The sequence below is a fragment of the Peromyscus maniculatus genome, chromosome 23, assembly GCF_049852395.1.
Source record: "Peromyscus maniculatus bairdii isolate BWxNUB_F1_BW_parent chromosome 23, HU_Pman_BW_mat_3.1, whole genome shotgun sequence".
NCBI classification, from domain to species: Eukaryota; Metazoa; Chordata; class Mammalia; order Rodentia; family Cricetidae; genus Peromyscus; species Peromyscus maniculatus.
In genome coordinates, this window is record NC_134874.1 from 26,879,424 (window position 1) to 26,896,351 (window position 16,928).

The 16,928-nt window shown below is 43.3% G+C and overlaps 1 protein-coding gene across 1 annotated transcript in view; it reads left to right on the forward strand.

The window, feature by feature from the left end:
• The window catches only part of Baz1b (bromodomain adjacent to zinc finger domain 1B), a 60,378-nt gene that overhangs the window by 21,175 nt on the left and 22,275 nt on the right, over window positions 1-16,928 (forward strand). The window contains exons 6-9 of the mRNA XM_006971297.4: window positions 1,445-1,642; window positions 8,456-10,154; window positions 12,801-12,939; window positions 13,715-13,848. Coding sequence (XP_006971359.1) covers window positions 1,445-1,642; window positions 8,456-10,154; window positions 12,801-12,939; window positions 13,715-13,848 — 2,170 coding nt within the window. The remainder of the gene's footprint in view (window positions 1-1,444; window positions 1,643-8,455; window positions 10,155-12,800; window positions 12,940-13,714; window positions 13,849-16,928) is intronic.

The window sequence follows — 16,928 nt, forward strand, 5'->3', positions numbered from 1 at the left end:
GGCATATTATTTTCATGTTTCTACATGTACATGAATAGAATTTTAAATATAATTGCAAAGAGGACTAGGATGTTGAAGACAATCGTATGTTTGTTGTCATAGATAAGCCTTTCATACAAGAAGCTGCTCAGCCCTGTGAGGTTTAACACTGGCAAAGCTCTTCTATGGGAAGAATCGCCAACCATCTTTGGTCTTTTACTTTGAGGCAGGGTCTTGCTGTATAGCTGTGGCTTTGCCTAAAGCTGACTGTGTAATCCAAGCTGGTCTCAAACTTCGTCTTGAGTGCTGGGATTATAGGAGTGTGGTACCATGTTTTTTTTTGGAGGGGGAAGTAGGGAGGAGAAGCTTTTTTGTTTGTATTGTTCTCTCTCCCTATTGCTTAGCATTTTGACAGCTCCTACTGTTTTACAGTTAGTGATCTGAACACATAGGTGGATTTCTTAACTCTCATTTAATGATTAGCTAGTTAAAAGATGCTGGGCAAACTCATCTACTTTCATTTATTTTCCTAATGATGGTACAGTTTGTGGGAAGATAAAGTTCAACCAAAAAATAGATGATCTGTTATCCCACACTTGGAGATAATCATTGGTGAATATGAATTGGTTATCAGTAGTTAGGACTCCAGTGGCTTTTAATGGTAGAGAAAAAAATATAATAAATGTATTGTTTGTATCTTGCCCCTTTCATTTACTTAGAATGAGCATCTGTGGTTTTCTTTTGTTTGTTTTTTGGTTTTTCAAGACAGGTTTTCTCTGTATTACAGTCTTGGCTGTCCTGGAACTCATTCTGTAGACCAGGCTGGCCGCGAACTCACTGAGATCCGCCTCTGCCTTCCAAGTGGTGTGATTAAAAGTGTGCGCCACTACCCCCCAGCTCATTAAATATTCTTAAACTGTCAAGTGAAATAGCAGTGTGTGAAGTAGTCACTGGGGTAGCTTATGAAACATGGAGATTCCTCCGCCACCACCCGCTTTTCTTCTGTATTTTTGAGACAAGGTTTGGCTATATGTTATCCAGGCTGGCCACAAGCTCACTGTCATCCTCCCTCAGCCTCTCAGTGCTGAGATTATAGGAATGCACCAAGCATGAATCCTTGATGGATGGATCTTTAGGTAATCCTCATCCTCTTCTACTAAAAGACTTCCTGTTTACTTTCCAAGATAAAGTCGTAACTAGAGAAGTTGCTAGTGTGAAGTTGGAAAGTGTATACTCATTTTAATTGACATTTTATTGACAAATTACCTATGGATTCTTTTCAGTTGAAATTCTATCTCAAAATTCTGCCTTTTCTTCTAATTTATAGGTGTCCATCCGTCCGTTCCCCTCCCCCTCCCCCATGGAGTTACAATTCATTTTTTCTCTTTTGGAGACGAAGTGTTTGTTCTCATTGCTTAATTGCTTATGGTCCCAGTGCTGAGTTCTTTGTTGCTTTTTCACCTAGATCATCAGCAATGTGCCAGCAGACAGCTTGATTCGAACAGAGAGACCACCAAATAAGGAGATACTTCGGTACTTTATTCGGCATAATGCCTTACGGGCTGGTACTGGTGAAAATGCACCTTGGGTGGTAGAAGATGAATTGGTGAAGAAATATTCCCTGCCTAGCAAATTCAGTGACTTTTTACTTGACCCGTATAAGGTAAGGTCACTGTTAATGTTGGATACCTAAATAAAGCATTGCTAGATAAGTTCCTGTTCTCTAGTAACTCACAGTAGAATTAGATTTATGGCAGATTTTGAACTCTTCCAGTCGGGATTTCTTTTTGTAGCTTTGACTATCCTGGAACTAGTTCGGTAGACTAGGCTGGCCTTGAACTCAAAGAGATCCACCTACCTGTGCTTCCCAAATGCTGGCATTAAAATCGTGCACCACCACTGCCCAGATAGCTTGTGAACTCTAAACAACCGATAATTCATTCAGGAACTAAAGCAAAGATCATGGATGGATGATGCTTATTGGCTCGTTCTCTGTGGCTTGCTTGGTCTGCTTTCTTATACAACTGCAGCCACTCTCCCAGCTGTGGGGTGGCACCACCCACAGGAAGCTGGGCCTTCCTAAGTCAATCATCAGTCAAGAAAGTGCTTTATAATCTTGCCTGTGGGCAGTCTGATGGAAGCATTTTCTCAGTTGAGGTTCCTTTTCCAGATAACTGTAGCTAACAAAAACCTAACCAGGATGTTAATAAAAGTTTAAAAATTTTATTAACTAAACTGAATTTATGTGCTGAACATAGTGATGCACACCTTTAATCTGAGATGCAGAGGCAGACAGATCTCTGAGTTAGAGGCCAGCCAGCACTAATTAGAACCAAATAAAAGTGGGTGATAAGCCAAGATTTTGGCTTAGGCACCTCCCGCAACTCCTCTGTCTCCATTCTTCTTTCTCTCTTTGGGAAGTTCTGGGCCCAGTATCCAGCACTGCAGCAAAACGAAACAAAATCAAAAAAACCTTCCCAACTAACTTACTAAAAACAGAGATGGAGATAAGTTCTATATGAATATTGCCTTCAAACTCCTGCTGTGTTGTTTTGAGTGACTGAGAAGAGTGGGAAGGGTTGGGGTTGTCTCTTGGTGGTAGAATACTTGTCTATCATGAGAGGCCCTGGCTCTGTCCCCCGTGCAGTGAGTAAAGAAAGAGACGAGATAGGTGCATATGGTAGCGCCTGACTTCAATCCCAACACTCAGGAAGTGAGTGGATCTCTGTGGGTTCAACTCTGTAGTCTGGTCTACACAGTAAGTGCCAGGATTACATAGAGAGACCCTGTCTCAAAACAGACAGACAGCCAAATAAAAAACCCAAACTAGTGGAATAAGAATCAGGTATGTGAGTCTGGAGAGATGGCTGAATGGTTAAGAACACTTGCTTCTCTCCTAGAGGACCCAACCTCAGCACATCAGGCAGCTCACAACTGCCTTCACTCCTACAAATGTGACACCTCTGGCCACTCAGCTCACCTGCAGCCATGTGTACAGAATCACATAAAGACAGAAACAGACACACCTACTAAGATACCAGGCACTCATCGACAAGGGTTCCCATTGGCCTGGCTGCGTAGATAGACTGCTTTTATTATTAATTCTGTTTCAGATTGAATTGCTCCAGATTATTTCCCCATTGTCATAGAGCCAGAAACATTTTCTTTGCCATACAGTCCTGGTGGCCCTGTTCTTTGTGATGAGAACAAAGTAGAATACTATACATTCTGATTTACTTGTGGCCTCTCACGTTGCTGTCGTAACTATTGAGCAGTGAGAAAGGGCCTTCGCCAAACAATTTTCATATTTTTATTCCGGTTTTTCCATTCTTTCTTCCCCTCTATATCAGTCTTGTAGAATTGTGCTGAGTGGAAGATAGGGGAGACCCTTAGCACATAAGTAAGTGGTTTTATACTTTTTCAGATCCCCCTGAGTCCAGCCATGCCAGCTCCCATTTGGCTGTGACTACCCAGCATGCTTCATGCTGAGATGATCCAGCTACTGAAGGACTGCTCACGCTGGGAGCCGGCCTTTTGGGAGGGGGTTGAGTGAGTTTATTTCTTCATTTTTTTAGGAAGAAACAAATTTTTTTCTTTAAATGTGGTATGACTTGATGAGAATAGTGGCTGGAACTCTTCTCAATTAACTGTCCATATTATTTCTTCCTAATAGTATACTTCTAAGCAGAAGTGAAAGCACCTTATTTTAAATTGTATTTAAATTATTTTATTTAATTATTTAAAAAAAAGAAATAGAATCATTGAGTTGGACATCCTATTTCTAATGATACCTGTTAAAGGTATCTATTTAAAATCTTAAAATGAAACTTTATGTCTTGATTAGTCTCATTTCTCTCCTCCTCCCCCCCCCCCTTTTGGTTTTAGAGACAGGGTTTTTTTGTGCAACAGTCCTGGCTGTCCTGGAACTCACTCTGTAGACCAGGCTGGTCTCAAACTCAGAGATCCACCTGCCTCTGCTTCCTGAGTGCTAGGATTAAAGGTGTGTGCCACTGCTGCCGGCTAGTGTCTGTCTGTCTGTCTGTCTTTCTCTCTTTTTCTCTTTTTGGTTTTCGAGATGGTTTCTCTATGTAGTTTTGGTGCCTGTCCTGGATCTCGCTCTGTAGCCCAGGCTGGCCTCGAACTCACAGAGATCCGCCTGGCTCTGCCTCCCGAGTGCTGGGATTAAAGGCGTGCGCCACCTGAATAGTCTCTTTTTCTTAAGACTTTTAGTATGCACCTGAGCATCAGCTGGAGTGTTAGTGTGTTTGTCCTGTTTGCAGTTGTTTGGGCTGCTTGAAGAGGAGGCCAGTCTGAAAGCATACACTTGTTTTCACTTGCTGCTGGGGTTTGCAAGACTGTCTCGGAAATACTCCACTATTTGAAATACTTATATTATTATTGTCTATAAATGAATGTAACCTTGAATAAGTTTTTGACTTTTGCTTATTCCTCTTTAACATTTTGATATTTAGTTCTGGGAAACTACAACTAGGAAATTCTACTTTGGGGGAAGGTATCTCAGGAGTCATGGTTAGAGTTGTTCTGTAAGATGGTGAAACTTTTGTCCTGAGAAGGCTGCTATGGAACAAAACATTCAGTTTTAATTGGGCACTAAAGCAGCCAGTTAAAAGACTAACCTATGCTGCTAGAGAGATGGCTCAGAGATTAAGAGCACTGACTGCTCTTCCAGAGGTCCTGAGTTCAATTCCCAGCAACCACATGGTGGCTTACAGCCAGATCTGTAATGAGATCTCGTGCCCTCTTCTGGCCTGCAGGGATACATGCAGACAGAACATTATACATAATAAATCTTTTTTTTTTTTTTTAAGACTAACCTATAGTTGATAGGGCTTTTTTTTTTTTTTTTTTTTTTCTCATTTTGAGATAGACTCTTATTATATAGCCAGGCCTGCCTCAGCTTCCTGAGGGACTGATTGGTAGTCATGTGCCAATATGCCCTGGAATTCTGAAGTCAGCTTGGGCTTTAAAGTTGGGGGTTTAGTTACTAGCCAGAAGAGTTTAATTGTGGCCTAGCCTCTCAAGTCCAACTGTTTTGCTTTCTGTTTTCTTGTGGTTCTATGGGCTTCTTTCTTTGATTCTGTCCTTAATGTTTAATTTTTTTCTTATTCTTTTTTGAGACAGAATTTTGTGCCGCCCAGGTTGTCCTCTTTGAATGGCTCCCCTTCCTTCCTCCTGAATACTGGGATAACAGCCATGTTCCACCATGCCTGGCTAAACCTCAGTTGACATTGTTGGACATCTTAGTAACGGTTTCTAACCCTGGCAGCTCTAGCACTCTTCAGAGCATCATATTTTTACCTCTTGGTTCTTAGATTTCTATCACCTTAGCTATTCCCCTGTGCCTATCTTAGGGGCTCTCAAGCTCATGTTTTGTAGTCTCTGCCCTGTTCACTGGCCTGTGTGCAATCCACTCCCACGATTTTCTTCAGTTAGCCCTGTCCATTCAAGAATGGGTGTCCGCATGCATAGCTGCTGCCCAGAGGAGAAGTTGTCATCAGTCTTTTTCCTAAAATGAGCGGTTGTTTGACTGTCTCATTCAACTTGGGCTGGCCTACAGAGATCCGCCTGCCTCTGCCTCCCAAGTGCTGTAAAGATGTGTGCCAATAGCTCCCGGCTTAGTTTGTATTTAAATGTTAACTTTACTATTTTGGCTTATTCTGTTTCTTTGTTTTGTTTTGTTTTGTTTTGTTTTGTTTTGTTTTGTTTTGTTTTGTTTTGTTTTGTTTTGAGACATGGTTTCCTGTAGCCCAGGCTGGCCCTGAACTCCTAACCCTCCTGCCCATCTTTCAATCCCTGCTGGGATTGCAGGCTTGTACATTTCACACCTGACTTACAATTACATTCTTTAAAATATTAAAATCAGTTAAAAATTTTAATATATATTGAAACAGAAACTGCTGTTGTGTCCAGTGGACCAGATTCTAAACTCTTAAGTCTTTTTGGTTTGTGTTTGAAACTAGGTCTGACACTATAGTGAAGTCTGACTTTGAACATGAGGAAATCCTCCCAGTTTCCCAACTGTTGGAATTTCAGGTGTGTGGTGTGGTTCCACACTAGCCCTCTACCCCACCTACCTTTTGTTTATTTTGTTTATTTCTGATAGAGTGTCCAAGCTGATCTCAGACTCATACATGGCAGTCTTTCAACCTCAGCCTCTTGGCTTGGATTGTAAGTATGAGCAATCATGCCAGGCCACTTCTTAACTAATTCTGTGTGAGGGAAATGAGGTGTGGAGGCTTGAGGAGCCAGAAGACGTGAGTGTAGTGGTGGAAAGGGGAATGGACTCGAAGGGAACGCACTGGGAGTGGGGCCAGCTCGGGTCTCTTGGTGTGCCAGCAAGGGATTTGTTGTCTTTTCTGTTCCAGCCACGGTTACGATGGACATGTACAGCCTGGGGCAGAGCAAACTGGGGGTTTCCAAGTAAATACGGAATATGAAGAAAATTGTAGGGTTCTATGAGATGGATTGTAATGATTGCCTAGAATTAAATTGAGGTGAAGTAGGGTGGAAGCCAGTCATGGTGGTCCACTTACTGGGTCCTATCTACTCCCCAGGCTTGCTTAGGAGCATGGTTTGAGTCCAGAGTTTTGAGGTCATCCTGGCACTATAATGAGATCCTATTTTTATTTATTTGGAAGGGTATTTGTTTTTTGTTGTTGTTTTGTTTGTTTGTTTTTTCAGATAGGGTCTCACTGTGTAGCCCTAGCTGTCCTGAAATTTGGGAATCCCTCATGCTTCTCAGTCCTGAGTGCTGGGATCATAGGTGTAAGCCACCATGCCTGGCTCTGACACCTCATCTCTTAAAAAAGAAGAACCAACAGGTTGAGATGTTGAAAATGTGATAAAAAGGGATGGATGTAAAGTCTTGTGAGATTGGAGTATTGTAAACTAGAGGACCAGTGAGAACGAATCGGGGGCATTGAAATTATTGTAAGCATTTGGGGCTGGCAATAGAGCTCAGTAGGTACAGATACTTGTGGCCAAGGCTGACCATCTGAATCCAATCCTTGTGACCCACATGGTGGGAAGAGACCCAACTCCTTCACATTTTCTTCTGACCTCCACACACCACCATGGCATGTGCATACAACCCCCAGCACACAGGATGAATAAGAGCTGTATAAAATAAATGAGCTTGTAGTTCATGTATTCATAGAAGTGAGTTTCTCATCATGGGAGAGGACAAAGAAAAGTTTGAGAAACCAGGAGCCAAGGTCAGGAGGGTTCTTGATCTGAACAGCGTTGTTGTCACTCTCCATACTTATGTTTTCATAGTAACATGTGCCTCTGGGTTGAGACAAATGTATTTAGATAGTATATTCTACTTAAAGCACAAACTATTGAAGCTGAGACATAAAATTAAAGGATTAAGATCTGACTCTTCAAGTACAGGACTACTCCCAAACCCCACATTTTCGGGGATGGAATACAAGCTTTTAATGTTAGGCATGTGAACTACATTGAGCCACAGCTCACTCCTCACTGGGGGATTCTAGGCAGGTGCTCCACCACTGAGCCACACCCCAGCCCCTCACTGGAGGATTCTAGGCAGGTGCTCTACCACTGAGCCACACTCCAGCCCCTCACTGGAGGATTCTAGGCAGGTGCTCTACCACTGAGTCACACCCCAGCCCCTCACTGGGGGATTCTAGGCAGGGGCTCTACCACTGAGCCACACCCCGGCCCCTCACTGGGGGACTCTGGGCAGGGGCTCTACCACTGAGCCATACCCAAGGTTGAGAGTAGTATTTTGTTTTTTATTTATTTTTTGTTTTTGTTTTTACTCTCATATATTACATCTCAACTGCAGTTTCCCCTTCCTTCTCTCCTAGTCCTCCCCTCCCCCAGAGTAGTACTTCTTAAAGTCTTGAGATGCTGCTGTTTTCTGGATCAGTTATTTCCTAATCTGGGGCTCATTGATAGACTTTGGAAATTGTAGGCATAGTTTTTATATGTTGTTACAGCTGGAGAAAGTGTTCATAGATTTCATTGAACTATTTGAGAACCTCATGCATATCTAAACACAGCTAGCTGTGTAAACCGTCTAAGTCACAGGATGATGGGCTTCTGTTGTAGAGCTCAAGGTGGAACCCAAGTTCTCACATAAACTAGGAAAGCATCCTATCACTGAACTGTACAGCTCCACAGTGCACGTTTTAAGGGATGGGGGATATTGAGACAGAGTCTAAGGTGAGTCAGGCTGGCCTCACACTTGGTATGTAATAAAGATAGACTTCTGATTCTCTTGCTTCCACTGCCTAAATTTTGGGGTTACAGGTCTTCCGTCACCACGTCGGCAGAGTGTAGTTTTGTTTGGAGACACAGTCTCACTGTGGCGACGACCTGGATGTGTAGCTTTACTTATGTAATGGAGAAGAGCACCGTTCCAGTGCTTAAATACTGCTTGTTACTCTTCATTTTGAAAAGTAATTTTGCTCCTATTCTTAAATTTTAGTATATGACTCTCAACCCCTCCACCAAGAGGAGGAATACTGGATCTCCAGACAGGAAACCCTCAAAGAAACCTAAAAGAGACAATTCTTCTCTGAGTTCTCCACTCAACCCTAAGCTGTGGTGCCATGTGCACTTGGAGAAGTCCTTAAATGGCCCACCACTCAAAGTGAAGAACTCAAAGAATTCCAAGTCTCCAGAAGAGCATTTGGAAGAGGTGATGAAAATCATGTCCCCCAACAAGCTCCACAGCTTCCACATTCCCAAGAAGGGCCCAGGCACCAGGAAGCCAGGGAAGCACAGCGACAAACCTCTGAAGGCCAGGGGCAGAAGCAAAGGCATCCTGAACGGTCAGAAGTCCACAGGCAGTTCCAAATCACCCAGCAAGTGTGTGAAGACTCCCAAGACCAAAATGAAGCAGATGACTCTGTTGGATATGGCCAAAGGGACCCAGAAGATGACTCGAGCCCCACGGAGTTCTGGGGGTGTGCCAAGGTCCTCTGGGAAACCTCATAAACACCTGCCTCCTGCCGCCCTGCACCTGATTGCCTATTACAAAGAAAATAAAGACAAAGAGGACAAGAAGAGCGCCCTGTCCTGCGTTATCTCCAAAACAGCTCGCATCCTCTCCAATGAAGATAGAGCCCGTCTTCCAGAAGAGCTGCGGACTCTGGTGCAGAAACGCTACGAGCTCCTGGAGCATAAAAAGAGGTGGGCCTCGATGTCTGAAGAGCAGCGGAAGGAATATCTGAAAAAGAAACGACAGGAGCTGAAGGAGAGGCTGCGGGCAAAAGCCAAAGAACGGAGGGAGAAGGAAATGCTGGAGAAGTTAGAAAAGCAGAAGCGATATGAGGACCAAGAGTTGGGTGGCAGGAACCTCCCGGCCTTCAAGCTGGTAGATACCCCTGAAGGGCTGCCCAACACCCTTTTTGGGGATGTGGCCCTGGTGGTGGAGTTCCTAAGCTGTTACTCGGGCTTGCTCTTGCCTGATGCTCAGTACCCCATCACTGCTGTGTCCCTAATGGAAGCCCTGAGTGCAGATAAAGGTGGTTTTTTGTACTTGAACAGAGTGCTGGTCATTCTGCTCCAGACCTTACTTCAGGATGAAATTGCAGAAGACTATGGAGAACTGGGGATGAAGCTGTCGGAGATCCCCCTCACTCTGCATTCTGTCTCAGAGCTGGTCCGCCTCTGCTTGCGCAGGTGTGATGTGCAGGAGGACAGTGAGGGCTCAGAAACCGAGGACAATAAAGATCCCACCCCATTTGAGGATAACGAGGTGCAGGATGAGTTCCTAGAGAAGCTTGAGACCTCAGAGTTCTTTGAGCTGACCTCAGAGGAGAAGCTGCGAATATTGACAGCTCTGTGCCACCGGATCCTCATGACGTACTCTGTGCAAGACCACATGGAGACAAGACAGCAGATGTCTGCAGAGTTGTGGAAGGAGCGGCTTGCTGTACTGAAGGAGGAGAATGATAAGAAGAGAGCAGAAAAACAAAAGCGGAAGGAGATGGAAGCCAGAAATAAAGAAAACGGCAAAGAGGAGAACGGGCTTGGCAAGATGGATAGGAAAAAGGAGATCGTGAAGATTGAACACCAAGTTGAAATGGAAGCAGATGACATGATCAGTGCTGTCAAGAGCAGGAGGCTGCTTAGCATGCAAGCCAAGAGGAAGCGGGAGATCCAGGAGAGAGAAACCAAAGGTAACATTTGTCCTGAGAGGGTCAGGAGAGCCTTTTTGTGGGTAGGAGAACAGAAAGCACTAGAATAATGGTAGGGTATCTCTCATAATTATTAACTTGTTCTATGTGTAGTAACCTCGCACTCTCTAAGATATTTTTGTTTTTTCATAGTTTTGAGACAAGCTCTTATTATTAGCTCAGGCTTTCCTGACACTTGGACCCAGGACCCACATGGCAGCTCACAACTAATTCCAGAGGATCCAACCCCCGCTTCTTGCCTCCACAATCATGCAAGTGGTGCATAGACATACATGCAGGCAAAACACCCATAATACTTATTAAATAAAGAAATAAACAAACAAGCAAATAAGTGGAGGGCCTGGGGATGGTAGTAAACCATGTAATAATAACCATATGTAAACAGTGTTTTTCAGCAGGTGAGATATATGCCTAGGAATGAAATTACCGAGTTCTGTAGCCATGCTTAGCTATTTGAAGTGTTCCCAGACCTTTACAAATCAGCTGTTCAGTTTTACATTCTTATCACCAGGGTGAGGGTTTTGATTTTCCATGTCTTCACCAGCTCTGTCTTTAACATTTACTTTTTTACTTAATCTCTTCTGTAACTGCTGTAATTATACAGTTAACCAGTCTAGAAAGCTTTATTAAAGGCCACAAATTTTATACTTGATCATATTTTTGTGGTTCCAGGAATCAAATTGAGGGTTTTGAATGTGCCAGACAAGCACTCACCACTCACCGCTAACCACTAGCCTGAGCTTTTCCATGTTGTTTAGTTTTGTTGAGGCGGTATCTCACTGTGTTCCACTGGCTTGCCTGGAACTCAGAGATCTTCCTGGCTCTGCCTCCCAAATGCTGGGGTTAAATACATATGCTACAATACTGAGCTAATTTTAAAAAATCTATGTTAAATTTTAAATAAATAGATTTTTACTTTATTTTTTAAAGATCCTATCTGTTGACGAATGTTTCTATGTTTTCCCCATATTGTAGAGATGATCATCAGAGATGGAGGGTCTGATGTAAATATTATGACATTGTAAATAGCAGTCTTCTGAACATTATAGTAGTAGAATTTGACAGGGAAAAACTGAAAGGCTAGATTGATAGACTGTTTTGTTTGTTTTTGGTTTTATTTATTTGTTGTTTTGTTCGTCTGTTCCCCCCCCACACACACACACAGAGTTTCTCTGTGCAACAGCTCTGGCTGTCTGGGAACTTCATTTGTTGGCTCTGAACTCACAGAAATCCACCTGCCTTTGCCTCCCAAGTCCTGAGATTAAAGGCATGCACCACCACTATCCAACCAATGGACTGTTTTTATTGAACAAAATTCCACATGTCAATCAAGTTGGAGGCCAGCCTGGGCTATATGAGACTCTGTCTCAACTCTCCTAACCCCATGATTTTTCTTTTATCATAGGAAGTAATAACATTAATTCTTGTATTACTCTTTGTTTTATATGTTTATATAAAACAGTGCTTTGTCTGTACGTATATATGTATACCATATATCTGCCTGGTGCCCCTAGAACTTAAGTTACTTATGGTTGTGAGCTGCAATGTGGGTGTGCTAAAAAGTGAATCGAGATCCTCTGCAAGAGCAGGAAGTGCTCCCAACTCTGAGTCATTTCTCCAGCCCCCCAGGTAATGACTTTGTGCTGCATGCCTTTAAACCCAGCGTGGGGTGGGGCGGGGCAGGGCGGGATGGGGGCAGAGTCAGGCAGTTCTGAGTTCGAGCCCAGGACAATCAGAGCTACACAGAGAAACTCTGTGTAACCTGTGAAACCCTGGGAAAACTAAAGAAGAGGAATGGGAAAAGCAGGCACAGTAGCCTACACATTTAATTTCCACACTCAAGAATAAGACATCCCTAAGTTCAGACCAACCAGGGATACATAGTGAGATCCTGTCTGAAAAGCGGAAAAAAAGCATCAGCTTTCTGATTAGCCAAGTGTTAGTTGGTATAATATTGTGTGTGTGTGTCGTTTGGATTTGAGTGCTAGGCAAACACTCCCAGTTCTACAGTAATTACTGCCTCTGTTTCCCTGTCCTTACTTTCTTTTTGTTTTTTGTTTTTTTTTTCTGTCAGTGACATTCAGGCAATGGGCAGTGTTGGTACACACCTTTAATCCCAGCACTCAGGAGGCGGACACAGGCAGATCTCTGAGTTGAAGGCCAGCGTGATCTATATAGCAAGTTTCAGGCTAGCTAGAGCTACATAGAGAGACCCTGTCTGTAAATAAATAAATACATACATATTAAAGACAGATTGCTGTCAGCTTCTGCTGGACCAAAATATTTCTTTTTTTGGGGGAGGAGGGTTGGTTCTTCAAGACAGGTTTCTCTGTGTGGCCCTGACTGTCCTGGAACTCCCTCTGTAGACCAGGCTAGCCTTGAGCTTACAGAGGTTACCTGCCTTCTATGGGATAAAAGGCATGCGCCATCACGTCCAGCTTGACTGAAATATTTTCTCTTTAATTCATCCCGGTCTGTTTAGGGGTCCTGTGGCAGTGAGGGGTGTGACCTTGTGAAGATGTAAGGACTGTAGGAGGATCATAGAGTTCCACTTTAGATGGCAGAGGAAGGACCAGTAAGTAAACATGTACTTCATACAGACACTTTCTGGTTTTTAATCTTTACCAGTGAGATTGGAACGGGAAGCTGAAGAGGAACGAATGAGGAAGCATAAGGCGGCTGCTGAGAAGGCTTTCCAGGAAGGGATCGCCAAGGCGAAACTCGTCCTCCGCCGGACGCCTATCGGTACAGACCGCAACCATAACAGGTAAGTTACTTGACTTAATTTCTGTGTCTTGTGGATGGTCATGTTGTTACGAGTTAGGTGCTAGAAATGGACTGTTCTATTCAGTTTTCTACTTGTTTGTAGGCATGATTGCCTATTGTTCCTTTATTAACTATTACTGGTGCTGATGCTACCTTTACAAAGTTAGATAAGACAATCTCCCAGGCTCGCTGCTAGCTTGTGGCAGAGCTCTTGCATAATCCTTGGGTTCTATTCCTAGTGCTGGAGGTGGGAAGAGTCTGCTCTGGTCCTTGAAGATAGATAGGAAATTAAATAGCAGACAGATGAACTGTAATCCAAATACTTCTTTTAAAATGGTTTAATAATTTGGGGCTGCAGAGATGGTTCAGTGATTAAGAGCACTTACTGCTCTTGTAGAGGACCTGAGTTTGGTGACTCACAGCCATGTGTAACTCTAGTTCCAGGGCATCTGACACTCTCTCTGATCCCAGTGAGGCACCAGTCACATATACATACAAGAAGACAAAACACTGACACATATAAAATCATTTTTTTAAGTATTTTAAATTCATGCATTGTGTGGAACCTAAAGATACAGAATAGACGTTACAGAAATGACACAGGCCTTAGCTGAGTTCCCGATGCCAAGGCATCTTTGTTACCTTTTCTTTCTTTACCACTTCTCTGTGTCTGTCAGATTGTGAGGAAGGCACTGCCAGCTGGGTTCCTGCTCCCCCCTGTCCATGGTCTCACTTATCCTGGGTGTTATTAACTAAGTGCTGGTTGTGCTTTGTAGATACTGGCTCTTCTCAAATGAAGTCCCAGGGTTGTTCATTGAAAAGGGCTGGGTACATAACAGCATTGACTACCGGTTCAAGCATCACCGCAAAGACCACAACAATTCACCTGATGAGGATTACTATCCCCGAAGTAAGTATATGTGCTGCAGAGGCTGTTGACTTAGAGTATGGTGTCAGCCTGTCACAGGTGGGAAGTGGTAATGTCCAAAATACATGAAGTCTGAAGTATGGAGCAGCACAAAGCACTGTGGAGTACTGGTTCTCCTTTGTGAGTGTGTGACTTCCTGAGATCTGTGACTACACCATTGCTCCAGAAACAGTGCTGTACATTGCTGTCTTGGAGAAAGATGTAAATTTGAAGTGCTGTTCCTATTGAGTGTATTTGGACCTTCCTCTTGTAAAGATGAAACATTTTTTGTTTGAAACAGTGTCTTGCTCTATAGTTCAGGCTATACTAGAACTATCAATGTTCTGGCCTCAGCCTCTAACTGCCAGGATTGCAATTGTGTACTTCTCCAGACTTTGAGGTGGGAGCCACACTGAGGACTGCCTTTCCTGTCACCTACCCCAGGTGCCTGTGTTCTTCATGACCACCCTAGCTTCCGACTCAGTTTGGTGAGAATGAGCATGTAGAGAGGAAGAGAACCTAGTATTCCTAGCAAAATGAGAGAGGAGCTGGTGCATGTGGTTAGAGATTTTACAGAAATAGTTTCTAGATTTTGTATCTTAGAATGTCTGTAAAGCCAGGCGGTGGTAGTGCACACCTTTACTTTAATCCCAGCACTCAGGAGGCAGAGGCAGTGGATCTCTGTAAGTTCGAGGCCAACCTGGGCTACAGAGTGAGTTCAAGGATGGGCTCCAAAGCTGCACAGAGAAACCCTGTCTCGAAAAACTGAAAAAACTAAATAAATAATCAGAAATGTCTGTAGAGGTGTCAAGCCTAGAATTGAGGTAGGAGACCAAGGAAACAGTTACATGCCTTCTTTCTCTACTTTTAAAATTAATTATGAACCATGTATTATGCAAAGCAAATTTAGGTGTGCTGGGGGTTTGACGGCAAAAAAGACGAGCTCCTGAATGTCACTTGATTGTAGCTCTAGTAAGGAGAATATAGACAATATTTAACTTTATGTAAGTGACTGATTGTTGTGAAGGTAGTCTCAGCTCTTAGGACCCTGAGGCAAGAGGGTTGTGATTTTGAGATCAACCTGGACTACATAGTGTAACCCTGTCTCAAAGGTGCAGGCTGATGGGACTAAGGCACAAAGACAGGAGTCTGTAGTTGCAGTTCCTTGGAAGGCTGAAGCAAGGGGATTGCTTGGACCCAGGAGTTGAACGGGACAAAACAGGGAGACCACCACTTGCTTGGGATCGCATAACTAGGATGGTTTTGAAGACTTTTTTATTTAAAGGTTTTATAAGTAAGCCAGGTGGTGGTGGCAGCCCACACCTTAAATCCCAGCATTTGGGAGGCAGAAGCAAGTGAATCTAAATTTGAAGCTAGCCTGCTCTACAGAGCAAGTTGTTCCAAGACAGCCAGGGCTACACAGAGAAACCCTGTCTCAAAGAGGAAAAAAAAAGATTTATAAGTATGTGTGTTGCTTGCATGTATGTGCAAGGTGGTGCCATGTGCATTTATTACCAGTGGAAGTCAGAAGAGGGCATCAGACTGGAACTAGAGTTACAGATGTGTTAGCTGCCCTGTATGTAGGATCTGGGATTTAAACCCTGGTCCTGTGGAAGAGCAGCCAGTGCTCTTAGCCCTTGAGCCCTGGCTTTGGAGTCTTTTCTGTAGCCTAGGACAACCTTGAACTCTTGATTTCCTGCCTCTACCTCTCAAGTCTCTGAGATTACAGGCATGCAACATCTTGCCTGATTTTTATTCCTTTTTGAAATAAAAATACTTTTTTTTTAAAGTTGACAGGGGTGAGTATGGAATTTTCTTTCTTTTTTTTTTTTTTAATGTCTGTGGCTGTTGTGCCTGTGTGTGTCTGTGCACCACATGTGTACAGGCCTGGTATCCGCTGAGGCCCAGAAACTTGTGAGCCACCCTGTCTCCAATAAATAAAGAAATGGGTGATTTAGAAGAGTTATGAAGAGTTACTGAATGCTGGTCATGAGGTATATTAATGAATAAAATAAATGTGAGTGTGCTCTTCTGGATACATGATTCTTTCTTCAGTTGTGTGTATATGTGTTGAATATATTCAAAAAGAAGGAACCTTTTTCAGATTAGAAGATGCTTGAGTTAGGCGATTTCTTTGTAGTTAGAAAACGTCCTATGGGCCTTGATAGGAAGTTTGGTAGCATCTCCACCTCTGCCCGCTAGATGTCACTAGCTGTGTCCAGATGTCTCCAAACCCTGCACATGGCCTGTGGCAGGCAGCTCCCTCCCTGTTAAGAGTCATTGGGTTATAATAACTTTAGAGACACTCCTAATGCAAACTTAATCCTCGCAGAATTATTGATAAGAAAACCACTCATTTATTTGTGCAGCGAAAAACATTAAGGCTTTTTCATGGTAAATTTTTTTTTTAAATTCTTTTTTTTTTTTTTTTTTTTTTTTTTTTTTTTTTTTTTTTTTGGTTTTTCGAGACAGGGTTTCTCTGTGTAGCTTTGCGCCTTTCCTGAGACTCACTTGGTAGTCCAGGCTGGCCTCGAACTCACAGAGATCCGCCTGCCTCTGCCTCCCGAGTGCTGGGATTAAAGGCGTGCGCCACCACCGCCCGGCTTTCATGGTAAATTTTTATTTTACTTTTGTTTTGGTTTTTCAACACAGGGTTTCTCTGTGTAGCCCTGACTGTTCTGGAACTCACTCTGTAAACCAGGCTGACCTTGAACTCAGAGATCAACCTGCTTCTGCCTCCCAAGTGCTGGAATTAAAGGCTGAGCCACCACATCTTACAGAAGGAACAGTTTCTTTATTTGCTTTGATACAAAGTTATTTAGTCATTTCTATCCTGATATCTTTTTTGTGTGGGTGCACGCATGTTTGTTTATGTAGCTCAGGCTGTCTTCGAACTCACTTTGTAGATCAGGCTGGCCTCAGACCCACAGAGATCCACCTTCTCTGCCTCTGAGTGCTGGGACTAAAGGCTGCACCACCTCTTCCCTAAAAGATCAGTTTGCCTAAGGTTTAAACTGTGCAGCTGTTGAACTGTAGCGAATAAATGTAGATGTTCTTGGCAGTTGTGTCTGATAATCCCATTA